Consider the following 18,364-nt stretch of genomic DNA (forward strand, 5'->3'; position numbering starts at 1 on the left):
GCTTGTGGCCACATTGAACAGGTGGAACAAGCACACACACACACACACTAGAAGAAGCATACGGACGATAGTTGCTGTACATATTTAGAGAAAACTATTTTCGTTTACTTAGCCAGATCGAGTTTTCCGTAAATTTTCCAGTTTCGCTTTTTATAGTCTAGCAAAGGGTATGGCGCATTTGATATGAGATATGAAATATATAAAAAAAATAAATATAAATTATAATATACAGAAATTCCGTGGAATATTTAAGAGAAATATGTTTATTGAGGGATTATTATTTTTGTATTTTTTTGCAAAGTATTTTTTTTTTATTATTATTATTTTTTCACTAATTTTACAAATAATTTCGGCTACTTTAGTGACAACTTAATCTAGTTTTATAAAAATATCGTTCAATAAAATCTATATAAACCTAACTTTTCAAAATATTTTCTTAGATTTGCTCAGTTGAAGCTTTAGCTCATATTAAAAGTATATTTTAAGTGTATTTCACTTGCGACTAAATCTGCAAGTTTTAGTTAATATTTTGTTGGCCAAGCTTTTGTTTTTGCTTTGCCGTTATTAAACCATGACCTGTGGGTGTGTGTGTGTGTGTTTATGTTGGTGTTGGTGTGCTAAGCACTTCCGCTTGACTGCATGCCTGACATGCACTGCACGTTGGCAGCTGTCGTGGCCCGAACCTGCTCCAGCTGCAGCCTCATGCACCTTTTGGTCTCTGACAACAAACACATACACTGAACACACACACCTACACACACTCATACTTAACATACACACACGCTCACAATGCACAGCAGAAACTGGGTTTGATTTTTCATTAAGTTTTTCAGTTGAAGCGCTCGCCATTTTTTTGTATTGTTAGTTAAAATTATTTTCAATTAGCACGTAACATGAAGTCCGAGCAGCTGCAGATGTGGGGCAATGCGATAGCAGTCGATGAAGCTCAGAGTAAGCAGGAGAGAGAATGAAATACAGAGAGAGAGAGAGAGAGAGAGAGAGAGAGAGGGAGAGGTTGAGAATGTGTAGGTTGTTGAATGCGAATTTATCCGATTGAATTGAGAGCCGTTTGCAGTTGGTCATTGCTTAGAATATGCTCTGCTTTGTATTCCTGTTATATATTCAGTAGCTCAGTGCTCTATATTTGTATAAAATATATATGTATATTTACAATTTATAATTACAATTTATAAGTATAGTTTAGAAATATTAAGAATTTATATTAATTTTTTATAAAAATAACTAAAAAGTATCATTTAAAGTATAATATATTCTTTGAATATACATTTGAATGATAATGATATGATATATGGGTAAATATATACTTTGAAGTGCAGAAGAACATATAACACAAAGTAAATTAATTAAAATAAATAAATGAATACTTTCTTTCAACTATTTACTAGTGCAAATATAAATAGTAAAAAATGTAAGCATGAATGAATTTAATTATTTATTTAATATGATTTTTAATTTTAATTATTAATTTAATATGATTTTTCCCATGATTGAGTTATTTAATATATGTATGATATATTTTATATATATTTATGATATAAATTTTCAATTAATTTTGGAGCTATTTATCGTCGTACTAATGACAATGTAAAGTAAGCAATAATAATGTAATTAATTAAACATTTAAAGTGTGGCAAACGTACACTTCTTATATTTATAAAATATATAAAATTTATGAAATGAATTCACTGCAGAAATCTACCTTAAATTTTAAATATCAATTATTTTTTTCAGTCATTTCATTTACAAGTAAAATGTTTAATAATAATATTAATAATCAATAATATTTTAACTGTGTTATAAATTCTACCCCAAAATCAACATGATTTCTACGTACTAAAATATTCATTTTTTGTGCAAATTTCAGCCAAAGCACTTGCAAGGCATTTTTGCGTCTTCGCCACAAAGTTGTAACCTCAATCGAGATATGTTTGTGTGCGGCTGCTGCGAATAGTAATAGTAATAATCATAACAAAGAAGAAAGTAACGTAATTAAATGTTTTTGCGGTCTGGCCATATGAGATAGATGCCGGGCATTTGGTTGCATCCATTGTTGTTTGGGGGTAACGAAACACAAGGAGCCAACAGGACAAGCGCCACAGACCAAGGGGATGTCCCCTCCCACACCAACGGAGAATGTAACCAGTTGCAATTATGAAATTTTAGACATTTTGATGTACTCAAGCCGCATGTAAAACTCTGTGAAGCCTGCAGATGGTGCACAGTTGCCCCCCTCTCGAGCTGCGCTCCCCCTAAGGTCTGCTCTAGCAGGGCGTGGGGGAGTGAGGAGAGCGTCGTTGATATGGGAATAGAAATAAGGGACTAGGCATGTACGCATTCGTGGAGCGGGCCGGATGGAGCCTTTGTTTGGCAGTTCTTCGGGGTGTTTTCTAGTCGAGCTTTAATTAAATTGTGGCCAAATCAAATTGCGCTTTTGATTATGAAATCAAATACTTTACACACAGCAGTTGAGCAACTATTTTTTTTTGGTGAGGGGCTGTTGACTCCGCAGCTCTTGCAATGGCATCGCATATAATTATTAAAGCTGTAGAGGAAGTAATATACATATAAGATAAATATTGTATACTTCAAAGCTTAAGAAGTTAAGAAAAAATTCGTAACATAACTGCAAAGAATTTCTTTTAATGAAAAATTGTAGAAAGTATTTTAAATAGAGTTCCAAAGAATTTTTAGATACGTTCAGGTATTTTCATGTTTATTAAAGTTAAAATTAAGAATTGGTAAAAAAAAAATAAATTAAATTAAATACTTATAAATAATTAAATATTGAATATAGTTATAACTTAGCATTAAAAAAAAAAATTAAAAAATTGTACCAATTTTTTGTTATATAAAAATATCTTATTATAAATCATAGTGATTTACAAATTATTCACTTATAATTACAATTATAATATACAATAATATAATTTGACAATATTTTCTTTTTCAAAAAAAAAAAAAAAAAAAAAAAAAAAAAAAAAAAAAAAAAAACTTTCATATTATAATGTGCATGCAAATAAATTATGCATGTTAATGAAGACATTTCGCTTTAATATTTTTACTTATATTAAATACATATTTATTTGATGTATATATTCTTTAAGCAACAGGAAAACATTATTTTTTTAATCCTTACAAAACAAAACTTTTTGTCTGTAAAATCCTTTTTTAATTAACATTTTGCCTAAGGAACCTATGCATTGAGCAAAACTTAATCCTTGGACTTAGACTTAGACTAAATAATCTTGTGGCATTCAAAAAGCATGCAAAATGCAATATGAATTTCGCTATTAAACAAAGAATATTTCAAATTTTCAATTGTTGCCTGCTGATAGTCAAAAACTTTCATAGTGCGCTGTCGTTGCTGTAATTGTTGTTGTAATTGCTGTTGCTGCTGTTGTTGCTGTTGTGCGGGCAAGCAAACAAATAAAAGACAATAGATCCGCAAAACCAAGAGCCCCATACGAACGAGCACTTGAGCTAAGCCACAACAACAGAGAACAACAAGTTGGAACACTTACAGCAATGTTAATGTGACTGACTTGCAAATACCCTGTAGAGTAATTGTTGTGAAAAGTAGATAATAATAATTAATAAATTATTGCTGTGAAACGTTTCAAAGTACTCTGCAAAAATATTGTAAATTTATTTATGAGACTATCAAAAATTCTCATAACTCATTCTTATCCTTGATCGCTACAGACATCATGAGAGGATGAAGAATGAAGGTATGCCCATATCTTCCCCCATTCAATCTGATATTTCTTATATCCTTTCATAGGGTAACTGCATAAAATTCTAAGCTCAAACTTGTCCACTTCTCATTTCTCATTCAAATGCAAATCCGAACGCAAAATCTTGAACTGACTTCGATTGGTTTTGCTGCTGTTGGCTTGCTGGTTGGCTTTGGCAAGCGGCTTTTGTTCGAGCATCAAATTTTAGTTAGTTGCCCCGGGTGTCGCCTTTATCACTTGCCATGCAGCGCACAGGACACACCATGAGCCCATGTGGATAGCCAAACAAACAGGCTTTCAGCCACACCCAACCATACAGAGCAGCATCCAAATCGAGAGCAGGCCAACATGTAAATGTCTGAGACAAAAGGTGGCCAAAAGGATTTTAACGAATTTCATTCACAGCAGCATATTGGTGGCATGTTTTTTCGGCCAGCCAAAGATGAGGCAGCAAAGTTACCAGAAAACTTCCCAAACACTGGCGACAGACGGCCGCACGAAACAAAACTCGATTTCCGCTTGGTCAACTGACATGATTGATATGTCACAGTGTGCAGGGAGCAGTGTCTCATGTCTGTTACGAGGACTCAGCCTTAGCCGCAGTAAAAACAGCAACAACAACATAAGCAGCATCAAAATTGAGAACGATATCAAGTAGACTTCGTGCTGCAAAGCTCTAATATAAAAGTTGTTTTAACATACAAAATTAAAAATTAAAAAAATATATACTTAACAGGCGCCAAGAATTGAAAAAATAAATAAATGATTATGGAATTAAAGTAAATAAAATAATTTGTTAAAAAGAATATATAAACAAAATTTATAAAATAAAAAAGAAAATATAAAAAGTTAAGAGCAGTTAGCAGTTAGCAGTTTTTTGTAATATTTCTTTCACATTAATTTTTAATTGATAGATATATTTTTTATTTTGTTATATTATTATTTGTTTTTAATTTTTTTTATTATTGCTTAGTTTTTAAGTTAGTCTTATTTTATTATCTGGGTCACTTGAGAGATATCATATTCAAAAATTTATATACACAAATCTCTTGAACTAAATAAAATAATTATTATTAATAATAATTAAAATTGTGTGTTTTTTCTTTGTTTCTTGGACTCGCCCTATAATAAAATATACCTATATAAGGCAGTTTACCTTTCAGCTATGCATATGCAGCACTTTAATATCTTTCAATTATTGCACAGATTTATTAAAAAATAAATGCCATCAAATATATAAAAAATCAATTAAGAATTTGGGCTGGGAAGCTTTGTTTGGTTTTATGGTCCAGCTGCAGACTGCAAATGATTAAGTTTGCATTTATAAAATGACACTTTTATTTTCTTGTGGCTGTCGACAAAGCACACTCACACACCCACACCCACACACACTCATTTGCAAACACATGCCAATACATGGGTGTGTTATTTTTTGGCAGCTTTTTGCATTTGTCATGGGACATTTCTTGACCCCACGTAGTTCTGGTCTGCTCTTCAGACCCGCCGCCGCTGTCATTGTCAGCATGAAAAGCATTTAAATAAAACGTACTTGCAATAAATTTTCCACAGTTATAGAGAGCTTTTCACACACACACACACACATACATGTGTGTGTTGGCATATACACGTAGTTTTTTCTAGCCACAGACTGCTCTACGATTTAAATATTTAATCTGATTTTCCATTTCACTGCCTCATAGAAAATTACAATAATTGTGTGCAATGCAAAGTGCATTTGGAATATATTTATATATATGAACATATATGAAGTGTGTATATAAATTGGTATATATTTATTTGTATAGTTGAGTGTCTGTTTTAAGTGGCTCTCTGGACACTTCAGCTGGCGCATTTGTGCCGCATTTAATAGCACTTAGCTACTTGCAACACGTTTGCCGCAAAATGCAAAATTTGTTAACATATTATCGAATTATGGCAAAGGCAAATTTTGAATAGCTTCATCCATGCCTGAAACACATTAAATAGCCAGCATAGCTCACAGCTGAATGCGAGTTTCGAGTCGTTGGCAAATTTATTGAAAGAGCAAAATCTTTGAATTGTAGAAGTTCGAATACTCTTATATGTAAATGCAGATGCTGCTGTGCCTGAACTCTTAGAATCCATACAGATCATAAGTAATGATTTATTGGTGAATTTATTTAAGGCTAAAAGAAAGATTTTATTACAGAGAATAGAGTGGAAATTTTTAAAGATTTTTATTTTACTTATTTTACTATGGATTTTAGATTTGCGATAATTTTTATTTTTGTATTATTAATTTTATTTGTTATTATTATAAATTAAGTATAAGTATTTATATACGCACGTGGAGTCTGCACGTCAACTTAAATTACGAGGCACACGGTTTGATACAATACTCTCATGCTTTTATAATCCTATTATCCACCATGGGAATAATATTAAAATGCTGTATTAATACCAGGCAGACAATATATGTACAAAATAAAATAAATAAGTAAAAATAAACAAAATATTTGTTCTATTTTGTATACTCATTTTTACTTTTTACATTTTACTACATTTTAGCAAGAATCTTAGTTTATTTTGCTTTCTATCAATAATATAAATTCATAATAATTTTGTGATTCTTTTTTAAAATTTTATACATGTTTTTATATTACATATGACAATTTTTTTCAGCAGTAAAAATATATTTTTTTTCTTTTAAATTATAATAATAATAATAATAATAAGAATAATACAAATTTTTAAAATTGAATTTGTTATTTTTATTTTATAAACATCAAAAATATCAATAAAACTCATTATAAAATATATATAATACAATTGTAATATATGTATATTTATTCAAATTAAAATTTTCCTAATTGTGTATGGCAAGAGTTGGAAATAAATTGCATTTTTGTCTATACTTATTCGCTCTAAGAACAATTTCTGGCTGAGGCAGATAAGTGTCATATGAAACTTTTATATAAATACATATGACATATTACATATATTAACTAAACTCATTTCATCATGTTATTCTTATATAAACCGTTCTTAACTACAGCTCTCCTCTGTCGACCTTTTCCATGACCTGAAACATGCTATTGTAGAGCAGCTCTTTCACATCGATGGCAGCTAGGAAATCGAGATGATTGAATTTCTTGTAGGCCAATTTCTCATCGTGCACGACATTTGGCAGCTGCTTGCGCAGCCGCTGCACATCTTTGACCGCAACGAGCAAATCATTTTGGCCATAATACAAGGCGACCTTGCAATCGATCTTGGCCAACTTGTACGCCGGCGGCTTTGGGCTGCCATAATAGCGGCGATTCACATTCGGATCTTCGTAGTCATACTTGTACAAGCCTCCGCTCAGCACCTGCTGACCATAGTGCCCCAATGATTTGATCGAACTGCCAGCCGGATATTGGGCCAGTAAGATGGGAGTGAGTGTGCTGTTCATCTGATCCAAGTCCGTGCCAAATAACTGCATTATAAACTCCATACAGGTTGATCGAAATGCAAAGCTGCATAATTTATACGACAGCTCACGCCACACTTCTGTTTCCGGTGGTATTTCATTGATTCCTAGAGCTTGAGCGAATCTCTGTAAAATATGATGGAAATTTTAGAGTTAGAAAGAGGAGAAATTGCACTTGAAAATAATAATTATATATATTTTTTTTAATGTCAAATCAAAGTTATATATTATAAAATATATTCTTATGCAATATTCAAAATAAATATATATGCATAAAATATTTTAATGCTGAATATTTAACTCATTAATTTGCAACTTTGTTTTTTATATATTCACTTCATGAAGAAACTTACCATAATGCCTGAAACATGTGGAGCAATCGCTCGAAGTAGAGGAAGCTCCACATTTTTAAAATAGGCAACTGGGGCGAGCGCCTGCAGCAGCTTGATCTTCTTCATGTAGGCTGGTCGCTCGGCGCCCAGCACAAAGGCCGCTGTGGTGCCCTGCGAGTGGCCCACATAGTGCAGCTGATCGTAGCCCTTGCTGTGCTCCAGCACATAGTCAATGACCGCCGGCAGATCATAGACGCCAATCTCATGGAACGAAAAGTCCCAGAATTGTCGCTGCAATATATGAAATTTGCGATGTTTGCGCGAGTAACGATTGCCGCGGCAATTCATCAGCCACACATCATAGCCGCGATCACTGAGCAGAAAGGCCAAGCCATGCTCCGCACCCGTCATCACCCAGGCCGAGGAGCTGTCCTGCAGACCATGCACCAGCAGCACAGGCTGAGCCCCGGGCTTGGGTATGCGATGCAGTGTCAAACTGAAGCCATCCTTGGTATCGACTCTGTGCTCCTCACACTTGTAGCCGTACTTTGTGATGAAACCCGGCTGATAATCGATGAAGAGAGATATTCTATTATATTATATAGACAAATATTTTAATAACACTCACTGTTCGTAAATGCGCAATTTCAATAATTTCTGGATCGTATTTTATAATATCCGCCAGCAGCCAATTAGCATTGAGGCACAGACTGATCAGGCAGTAATACAAGCACCTCATATTAATATGTTCTATTAAAATGTATATAGTATTTATTATTAGTACGTATAGTATTCACTGTTAAAAACTAGTTAAACTGGCTGTCGCTATCAAGCATCAATTATCTGGTGATATATCCGCTTGACACACTTACCTGCAATGTAAGCAAGCTAATCAAATTATATTACGATAAACTATAGAATTGCTAATTTTATTAATAAATTGCATGTCTGGTTCAAGTTCAATGTTACACAGATTTTTGCAACGTTCACATCGATTCTGCTATTTGTCAGAAATTGTGATAAGTAGATGAAACTAGTTGTAAATACATCCGACAAGGTTTTTTGAATTGTAAGGCAGATATAATATAAGACAGGGTATAAGGTACATCAAATATATTTTATATGTTATAATTTAATATAACATAATATAAAATGTACAGCAAATGTAAAAATATATTTAACAATAATTTTAACAAAAATTGATTTAATATTTAATTAACAATTAAACTTGGATATATAGACATAATTATACACCTTCCTTTGCTTACTTTTTATACCCTAAACACATTGAAAGTGTGAAATTTACAATGTAGTTCCACGTATTGAAAACACAATCATCGTAATATTAACACTTTAGATACCACGGAATCTCTGCCTTCAAATTTGTTTATATTGATGTATATATGATATATAATTTTGTAATATCATATAGGGTATTCCCATATTTGAATTGCTATACACATTTGAAGGCAATCTGGAATAAAAGCTCTAAATAATGACCTCTGTGGCAGCTTCTATATATACATATATATCATAGATTTTTATGTAGCGAATTCTAATGCTACAAGCTCGTATTACCCGACCTTATATAAGCAATAATATATAAGGTCGACTAATATAATGATAAATAATTGTAATAAAAAGTTTTTAATGCATACCAAACACCTTAATATAAGTTGTAAACGCGGCAAATATTTTTAAATGAATAAATAAATATAGGTATATTAAAGGAGTGGTCCAAAAAAATATGTATGCATTTTAGAATATTAAAAATATTTTCTAATAAAAATAAACATTCGAATATTTAAGGGATTATCTCAGGTGCTAAGGAGGGTTCATAGTAGAACATGTATATGAAATATCTACTGACGTTTACTAAACCTGCTACAATACTTTTTCTAACAGCATGCAAAAATATAATTTTTTGGGCGTGACGTCTCGTCAAATAGTATTTTCTTTTTATTATTATACATATATTCATGCACGCTTCGTTTCGTAGAGAAAAATCAGATAACAAGTGTATCTTTCACAGTCAAGACGTGGGACTAGCTTCATTGGCAGTTAAATAACTGCAAGTCTGCCATTTATATACTTGGGGCTTGGCATCTTAAAAACAAATTTCTGATAAAATTAACTCTAATTGAATTGAATTTATTGCTCAGATTTCTGTTTATATTTTATTTACTTCACTTTTGAATATTTATTGCTATTATTTATTATTTTTAATATTATGTACAGTCCCTAATACATTATTAATGCTCATCGATTCTTTAGAATTCCTTGTATGCAAATTTTTCTAATAGAATTTAAGTTGGCACAAAATAAGGACACTTGCTATGCTCTCGCATATACTTACTTTAATTACAATTATTAAACAGTATCACGTATACGACACGTTATCACACGTTAAATGCTGAATGCATAAAACTTTCACTTTAGATTTTCAGCAAATTAAATACAGATTTTGCAGACATTTTGCGTAAAATACTGTTTGTTCCATTTCAAATGGATTTACTTTTGAATACTGCGAATTCGCTTCAGCTCATAATGTTGCTTTAAGTTCTCTTTTGCATATACTCCTATAGCTATGGCTAATTCCTAGGAGCTGGCGTTTATTGAACTGCTCTCGACGCTCGATGAGCTCTCACTGAACTATTCCGCCGAGTGAGATGCTTGACATCAGTAGTCGATAGCTAGTTAGCTAGAGTCCCGCAATGCTTATTATTGGCTGATAAGTTCAGTGGCAGCTGCGAAAGCAGCACACGCGATTGCAATTTACTCTTAACGAATGTTAAATAATTCAAAATATTTATACGAGAAATTCATTCATAAATTATTAATCCGTTGGGGTAATGTCAAACAAGTTCCATAGTTCAATTCGGATATAACATTGAGTTCCCTTAAGCCTTTTAAGGCACATTTTTATTCCTCTGTACAAAATTATATTTTATAAATTAACTACTTATTTCATACATCTTTATACAATTTTATTAGCGTGCTGCCATATCAAATAGGGATTATACCCTTTCGACACACTTGCATTATGTGACAAGATAAAAAAAGAATCAATTCTGAAAGCGAGCTCTAGATGGAACGATGTATTATACAATATGTGACAAATTCAAATGGTAAATAGTAATAAAAATCCTTTTATGAACAAATTAACACATGTCATTTAATGTCATTGACCAATCTTTGTGTGCTCAGCAAGCATTGTGTCAACGTGATGTGGTTTGCATATTGCACAAGATTTACAAATAGATGCCAATTATGGTTTTGTTTTGTTTTTGTATAGCTTCAGCGCATTGAAAATGTTATTAAAATATATCTATATTAGGTAGAAGGAAAAAATAATAATAGAGAAATAAAATATAGGGATGTTTCATTGTTATCTTAAATCAAAATCTTAGATATTGATCTCATATCACCTTTATTTTATCTATATTTATCGTTCTACTCCATTAAGTTTCATTTACCCCTATACCCATTCAGCTTAAATTTATCCGCCCCCTCTTCAACATATCGCATATTCTTAAACATTCGCTCAAAGAGCAGCTCGGGTGCGTCTATGCCCCACAAAAAGTCCAAATGATTGAAACTCGGATAGTCCACCAGATATCTCTCAACCACATTGGGCAAAGCGAAATAGAGTCTGGTCACATCTTCGGGTTGGCCCAACAAATCATTTTGGCTATAATATAACATAACCTTGGCCGTGACACCGCTCAAATTGTATTTCGGCGGTTTCAGGCTCGAATAACGTACTCTATTCTGCAAAAGGCCAAAGTCAAACTGTTGAAACTCATTCGATGATCTGAACTGAATATAGTGCAATATTTGGCGGCTAGAAGCGCCGGCTGGAGTATGGCCAAGTACGACTGGCATCATTGTCTCATTCGTTTGTGTCGGGCTGTAGCCCGCAAACTGAAAGAGCGTATTCTTGCAGAGCTTCAGGCCGATTCGATTAGCATCACATAATGCTCGTGAAAACATTGTCAGAAAGTCGTCGGACGGCAAGAACTCATCTGGACCCAACATTCGCAGGAACTGAAGAAAAATTCGATTGAGATCAACTTGCCAGAAATACGTGAATACAGTAAAAAGACTCACATGTCCGGTCAATTCAGTTGCGCCTAGGAACACCACGGGCGGACTCTTGCAATTCTTGAAGAAGGCAATGGGCGCCAGGGCCTGCATGAGAAAGATCTTCTCCATATACTCGGGTCGTTCGCTGCCCAAAATGAAGAACGAAGTTGTGCCCTGAGAATGGCCAATGTAGTGCAGACTCGGATGGTTGGTCTCATGCAGCACATAATCAATGCTGGCTGGTAGATCAAAGATGGCCAATTCATGGAATGAGAAATCCCAAAATTGCGACTGGTCTTCATTGTATTTGACATGGTTCCTGGAATACGTATTGCCACGCGCATTACCCATCCAGACATCGTAGCCCTGCTCATAAAGTAAATAGCCTACATAGAGATAGAGGAAGAGAGTGAGAGTGAGAGTGAGAGTGAGAGAGAGAGAGAAAGCGATCCTTAGTTTCATTACCCAATCCATTTTTGGGGCCCATCAATATAAAAGCTGCTGAGCTACACAATAGGCCATGCATGAGGAATACAGGTATGCCTCCGGGCCTTGGTATCCTATGCAGCTCGAGTATATAACCATCATCAGTGTTAACGATATGTTTTTCCGCCGGGTAGCCATACTTTTGAAGCAGACCAATCTGTGGGAATTATTAGATTTGCATAAGACAGCAGGTTAAGCCTTAGAGAAATGTCAGTGAATCCATAATATTACCGTGGACAGATTAGCATCATCTTCAACAGATTGAGAAACTGCGAAAGTAGCACCCAAGCAGAGCAATATAAGTGTTACAGTCCATTGAGTCATTTTGTGAAAGCTATTTTGTCTAAAATATACAATAATATATATATAATTTAAATATTTTTTTATTTTTAGCACAAATTTATATATATTTTACGGGCGTTTGGGGTTAATGCTTTTTAGGGTTATGAATATTATAGCTACATATATCTTTTTAGGAGATTGAAGAAGACTTAGGGTATATATTTTTTTGAACATCATCAGGATTCTCGGTCTCTCTTTTTCTTTTTCTATCTCTCTCTCTATTTTGCTTCTACTTAAAATAGGCTGGTTACATTTCAGACACGGCTGCTCCAGTAGTACGAGTTATCCAAGTTTATTCCATGATAGGTATTGAGAAAATATCACTCTCATACAATAAATAATCCTTGGCTATATCCTTAAGGTATCTGAAGTATATTCCACTTTTTGCACTGGTATCCAAGCGTTTTACCTTTATCACTGCAGCTGAGGAACACTCCAAAATTTTGTATTGCACTGAGCCAAATTTGTGAAAATCAAGCCCTTATATAGCAACCGCAATAGCCCGATTCGATGCACTTAAAAATAGTACATTTTTACTATTCAAAATTTGAATTTCTCCATATTCATACGATCATAAAATCATTTTAATACTCTACGAAAATATTATCTGTGAATTAAATTTTGAGCTGCCTCTAGAGTCGTACTATATAAGACAGGGCACCTAGTTTTCAACGTCAATTTGAACTTTAAACTTGGTCCCAAGTGAGTAACTACATTTCGGTAAATAAGAAATTATAAATGAATAATATAGCAAAAGTAAAACAAATATTATGAAAAACTAAATGAAAATGTATTTCACATAAATATTTATTATTCTTTTTTTCACATAATTTTTAACTAGATCAAGATATATTCTTGCATGTGTTTAAGGTTTTGATGCAGTTACTTATTTTTAAGGTACAACAAACTAAGTAGAGTGAATTACTTTTCCAAATATTATTAAATTTATTATTATTATTATTATAAAATATATCGATAAATAAAATCAAAATGTTATATAAAATTATATATTATACATAATACTTAAAGTAAATATATAAAAGCTCACAACAAATTTATTATACTCATTTATAGCTTTTATTTATAAATTAAATGATTCTGAAGCAAAAGGCATTAAATTTTCAAATATATATGATTGTTTAAAGAAGCCCTAAATTATGCTATATTTCTAGATCGTCAGCTTAAAGGTTGACAACCAAGTGGCAACGCGCTAACTGATCGTTTCAAACGTTACTGGAACTAAATATATTAGCCAAAGTATATTTAAAATATTTTATATATTCATTTTTCTGGCAGCTGCCTAGAGCTAACAGGTTAGCCTTCAAATATAATGCTCAAAATATTTATGAATAGATCAGATAAATGATGAGCTTAAATATTGTTTGACACTAACTCTACGCTTTTCCTATTTTTCTAAGCACTACTGTATACACATAGTTACTTACATATATGTATATATGTACATTTTGTTATTTACCCAACATTTATAAAACCAACATCAAATGAGTATTTACACAACACAATTATTTACTATTTATTATGAGTGTACAAAACTTGATAAACTAAACTACTTCCCAGTTATTCTAATAATAGTAAAAGCTTATTTGTATAACATGTAGGTCGATTTACATTAGAAACTTGTCCGCTCTACAGCTATACAACATGTAATTACTACTGTTTACACTAAGCTTTAATCGATTAATAAATATTTAATATATGTACAACAAATAATGGCCAACAGCAATCCTAATGGGCTCATACTGTAAGTATATATAGGACTTGTACTAAATCGATATTACTTTTAGTTCTTATACTAATCAATTTGTCGTATCTATATTATTATCTATTTCATGAGCGCGCATTTGCTTCAGCATAGAGTCCCAGAGCAGTTCACGGGCATCGACGCCCCAGATGAAGTCGAGATGATTGAACTCGGGATAGTCCACCAGATAGTGATGGACGACATTGGGCAGCCGGCGGCGCAGCGACTGCACATCCGCTGGCTGGGCCAGCCAATCGTTCTGGCTGTAGTACAGCGCTACCTTGGCCTTGACATTCTCCAGCTTGTATGCGGGTGGGGTGATGTTGTTGTAGCGCCAATGATTCCTCAGCCAGCCGTAGTCGAACTGCCGGAATTCACCGGATCTGCGCACCTGGCCAAAGTGTTGCATCTGTTTGGTGGACGCGCCAGCCGGAGCATGGCCGACCACAACGGGCAACATTGTCTCGTTCAGCTGCAGCTTGTCGAAGCCGGTGGTCAGGAAGATCACATTGGAGCAGATCTCTTTGGTTATGGTTGTCTCATCGCAGATCAGTTGATTGAACATCACAATGAACTCGTTTTTGGGCAAAAACTCATGAACACCAATCAGCCGGAGCACAAACTGTAACGAATGCGAAAAATTCGCTATAAGCAACCGCAATGAGAATCGCAGAGAACAACTTACGCTCACCGACGTATGAAACTCGGCCAGGAAATTGACGACCGGACTCTTGCAGTGCTTCAGGTACGCGACTGGCGCCAGAGCCTGCATAAAGAGAATCTTGTCCATATACTCGGGTCTCTCGCTGCCCATGATCCAGAAGACAACGGTGCCCTGCGAGTGGCCGATGTAATGCAATTGCTTGAAGCTCGTCGTATCCAGTATATAGTCGATTGTCTTGGGTATATCGTACACGCCCATTTCGTGGAACGTAAAGTCCCAGTACTTGGCTTGCGAATGAGTGTACTTCACATGCTTCCTGGAGTACGTATTGCCGCGCACATTGGCCATCCAGACATCGTAGCCCTGCTCATAGAGCAAATAGCCTGAAGAATGCGATAGATTAGATAGAACTAGGTTTTCAGCATCGTACAGCATAATATATACCTAGACCCTTGTTGGGGCCCATCATCACCCAGGTGGCTGAGCTATCCAAAAGTCCATGAACTAGCAGAACTGGCGTTGCTCCATGTCGGGCAATACGATGCAGTGTTAAAATATAACCATCATCAGTTGTCACACTGTGATTCTCAGCCGGGTAACCATATTTCTTAATAAGATTATACTGTAAGAAGAGAAAAATGTAGTAGATAAATTAATTTTAAGACTTGAATTTAAGATATATATATATAAGGATAATTATGATGAATGATGATTATAATGTATTAAATTTTGTTCACCCAAATAATAATTTATAAAATTTAAGAATAAAATCCGTTTTATATTATAATCGAATTTATATAAGTCCTTAGTTTGGCTTTAATGTAACATTAGTTAATTGCAGCAAACCGCAGAATATTAGAGATAAGATAAAATAAAAATTGTAATTTTTTAATAATTGATAAATTAATAATAAATTAATTATTATTAATAATTTAAAAATAAATTAATTATTAATAATAATTTAGTTTTATTTTCAACTTTTAAGATAAAAATTATTATATTTTTTAATTACATTTATTTTGTATGAATTAAAAAAAATATATATATATATTAAAAAAATTTCAAATGAGTTGAGCATACCAGTGTGCAAAAAAATTGATGAATTAAAGTTGCTGTTAAGCGTGAACATCATCAGTTATGCACGGTTTATTATCTACATTACTCTGACTAATTAATGATAATTAAATAACCCGACAATCAGCTTTAATCCATTAACTGTAAGCTGAGTAAAAACATACAAAAAAGTAAATCTACTAAACGGGTTTATTTAATTTTTTGTAAACATTGTGGTTGGCTTTTCTTTGCAATATGTTATTTAATAACTGTATTTAATTATATGTCTGCACAAAATAATTAAAATTGAAAGCATTTTAATTTTTATAATTATATCACAATAAATTTTTATTTATTTATTTATTTATTTATTTTTTTTTAGGCATTTTTATACCCTTTGCTATTTTCGGTTTTTTTTAACAATATTATTATTTCCTTTATTTATTTATTTTTTTTTATTTTTTTTATTTTGTTGTGATTTCCACTTACCGTACTCAAATGCGAATCTTCCTGTATGTTGGGATCCACATCGCTATCAATTTTCACATTACTGTTTACAGTTATGGAGCGTCCCAGCAGTTTTGGTGTCTTGAAGTTCAAATTAAATAGCGAAATATTTCCAAAGATGAATGATAAATCCGCTTGGGTCTCCGTAGGTGCCAGACACAGGCACACGGCAAATAGTAGCAGCGGCCTTAATAACATTTTTTCTATATATGTATATAAATATATATATGTGAAGTATAATATAATATATATTAACAATTTCTAGTGCTGTGATCGCTGCGAGGCACAAAAGACGACTGTCGATGCCAATGAAACTTTCGTCGCGTCGAAATGGAAACTGTAAATTAAATGCGATTATGTCGATAACTAAGTATATTTATGAATGTGTGCGAGTGTTTGTTTGTTTGTTTTTTTTTGTGTGAGTATTTGTGTGTGTGTGTACTAATTTCAATTGATTCACGCCAAACGTACAACAACAGCAACAAAACAATAAAACCAAACCAAATATTGGTCAAGTTCGATGATAACCCGCGGCTTCGTCAGCCACTGATAGGCAAACAAGTCCGGCTTCAGATTAGAGTTGCCTTCAATTCAGAGCATCTAGAATGCGATATACATATGTATGCATACAGATGTTGTGGAAGTCTTTGACTTTGACTTGGGCCAACGCACGCGACTTGTGGAAATGTGGACAGCGAGTTTCAGCTGAACTCTTGAGCTCTGCGTTCAACCGCTTGTAAATGTCAACTGCGTCATTCAGTGCCGCGAGTGGGAGCCCTTGTTATGATGTTGCCAGGCGAATTGAGCTCGGGCGAGCATAAATAAATATGTATATGAATAATACAAACTTACTTCCCCCTTAGCTACCTCTTTGCACACAACAATAACAACAACAACAGCAACAAAACAAATCACAAAATAAAAGAAAAATATGTTTACTTTTTCGAATTGTTGATGCGATTCGTTCCGTCGACTATTTGTGACTGAATCGTGTTTGGCTTGCCTCCGTTGCCTTGATTTGAACTTTGTCGTCGCAGTTACTATATTAATTACAAGTTTCGGACCCACACACTTTGTATCTGCCCAGCCCGTCCCAAAAAAACAAAACAAAAACTCATCTCTGAACTTCACAGCAAACTCGTATATCTCGTCTCTAAATGATTGTTTGGCTTTACCTTTACCATTTTTTTTCTTCTTTTTTCTTTTACTTGTATACCTAATTAACATATTGAACAGAACGTCATAGCTATGACGTTTCTATGTGTGTTGTATGTCTCGAAACCAGTTTACATGTCTGACCCAATAAGCGAATTATTTGACTGACGATAAGGCAATATTTTAGTTTTATTTTTATTTTAAGCTCGCGTCTGCTGTGCAAGCGAATTCCAAATCTAACAACCATTGTATAATTTATAATTATTTTTAGTTATTGTTGTTGACTTCTAAATGGGCCACATATACTATACAATATTAGATCGCAATAAATTTTTGATTTAAGTTTTATAATGATGTTCGCACACCCTAAGCGCAGGGGCTTAACAGGGTCTGATGAAATTGGTGTAAATGTAGACTGATTCCTGACTGATGGACTAATTTCTGATTGACTGTATAGATGACTAACTCTCTTTATGATTAACAAATTGATTGATTGCAATTAATTGAGTGACCTACGACGTTATAAATCATTTAATTTTTTTACGTATACATATATATAATTCTAATCACATTTAATGCGCATTGATTTTCTTATTGAATTACTCATTGACTAATGTAGAATAATTGACTGATTGAACATTGAACGAGAACTGTTGACATTACAAATTTTCAATAAAGTCTTCTGTTCGAATAAAACACAATTGGAAAATTGAAATCAAAAGATAGTGCATTTAAATTTCAGACATGCTCTACATTTTTATACATTTAAAG

General features: G+C 33.4%; 3 protein-coding genes across 7 annotated transcripts; all 3 read right to left on the bottom strand.

Moving 5' to 3' along the window:
* Nucleotides 1–6,582: 6,582 nt before the first annotated feature.
* On the bottom strand, nucleotides 6,583–10,153 carry LOC115562242 (lipase 1). 2 transcript variants are annotated; one of them, XM_089258033.1, is made up of 4 exons: nucleotides 9,895–10,153; nucleotides 8,167–8,288; nucleotides 7,560–8,102; nucleotides 6,583–7,332 (listed from the first exon to the last, which is right to left on the bottom strand). In XM_089258033.1, exons 2-4 carry the CDS (start codon nucleotides 8,275–8,277, stop codon nucleotides 6,784–6,786), a joined length of 1,203 nt encoding a protein of 400 aa, XP_089114159.1. In that variant the 5' UTR covers nucleotides 8,278–8,288; nucleotides 9,895–10,153; the 3' UTR covers nucleotides 6,583–6,783. The 2 variants fall into 2 exon arrangements, with proteins under 2 accessions (XP_089114159.1, XP_089114160.1); XM_089258034.1 differs by having other exon boundaries at nucleotides 9,891–10,153.
* A 765-nt stretch (nucleotides 10,154–10,918) lies between these two features.
* On the bottom strand, nucleotides 10,919–12,899 carry LOC108658592 (lipase 1). Its single transcript, XM_030383336.2, has 5 exons — nucleotides 12,862–12,899; nucleotides 12,342–12,453; nucleotides 12,090–12,267; nucleotides 11,649–12,010; nucleotides 10,919–11,585 (listed from the first exon to the last, which is right to left on the bottom strand). The coding sequence occupies exons 2-5, from the start codon at nucleotides 12,432–12,434 to the stop codon at nucleotides 11,007–11,009; spliced, it is 1,212 nt and encodes a 403-aa protein (XP_030239196.1). The 5' UTR covers nucleotides 12,435–12,453; nucleotides 12,862–12,899; the 3' UTR covers nucleotides 10,919–11,006.
* Nucleotides 12,900–14,124: 1,225 nt separating this feature from the next.
* On the bottom strand, nucleotides 14,125–17,530 carry LOC108658845 (lipase 3). 4 transcript variants are annotated; one of them, XM_089257840.1, is made up of 5 exons: nucleotides 17,378–17,530; nucleotides 16,421–16,641; nucleotides 15,323–15,500; nucleotides 14,900–15,261; nucleotides 14,125–14,836 (listed from the first exon to the last, which is right to left on the bottom strand). In XM_089257840.1, exons 2-5 carry the CDS (start codon nucleotides 16,634–16,636, stop codon nucleotides 14,270–14,272), a joined length of 1,323 nt encoding a protein of 440 aa, XP_089113966.1. In that variant the 5' UTR covers nucleotides 16,637–16,641; nucleotides 17,378–17,530; the 3' UTR covers nucleotides 14,125–14,269. The 4 variants fall into 4 exon arrangements, with proteins under 4 accessions (XP_089113966.1, XP_089113965.1, XP_030239184.1 ...); XM_089257839.1 differs by having other exon boundaries at nucleotides 16,421–16,775; XM_030383324.2 differs by lacking the exon at nucleotides 17,378–17,530 and adding an exon at nucleotides 16,940–17,225 and having other exon boundaries at nucleotides 14,906–15,261; nucleotides 16,421–16,775.
* Between the last annotated feature and the right edge of the window lie 834 nt (nucleotides 17,531–18,364).

This window comes from Drosophila navojoa, chromosome 3 (assembly GCF_054131105.1).
Source record: "Drosophila navojoa isolate 15081-1374.11 chromosome 3, UAZ_NAV_1.0, whole genome shotgun sequence".
NCBI classification, from domain to species: Eukaryota; Metazoa; Arthropoda; class Insecta; order Diptera; family Drosophilidae; genus Drosophila; species Drosophila navojoa.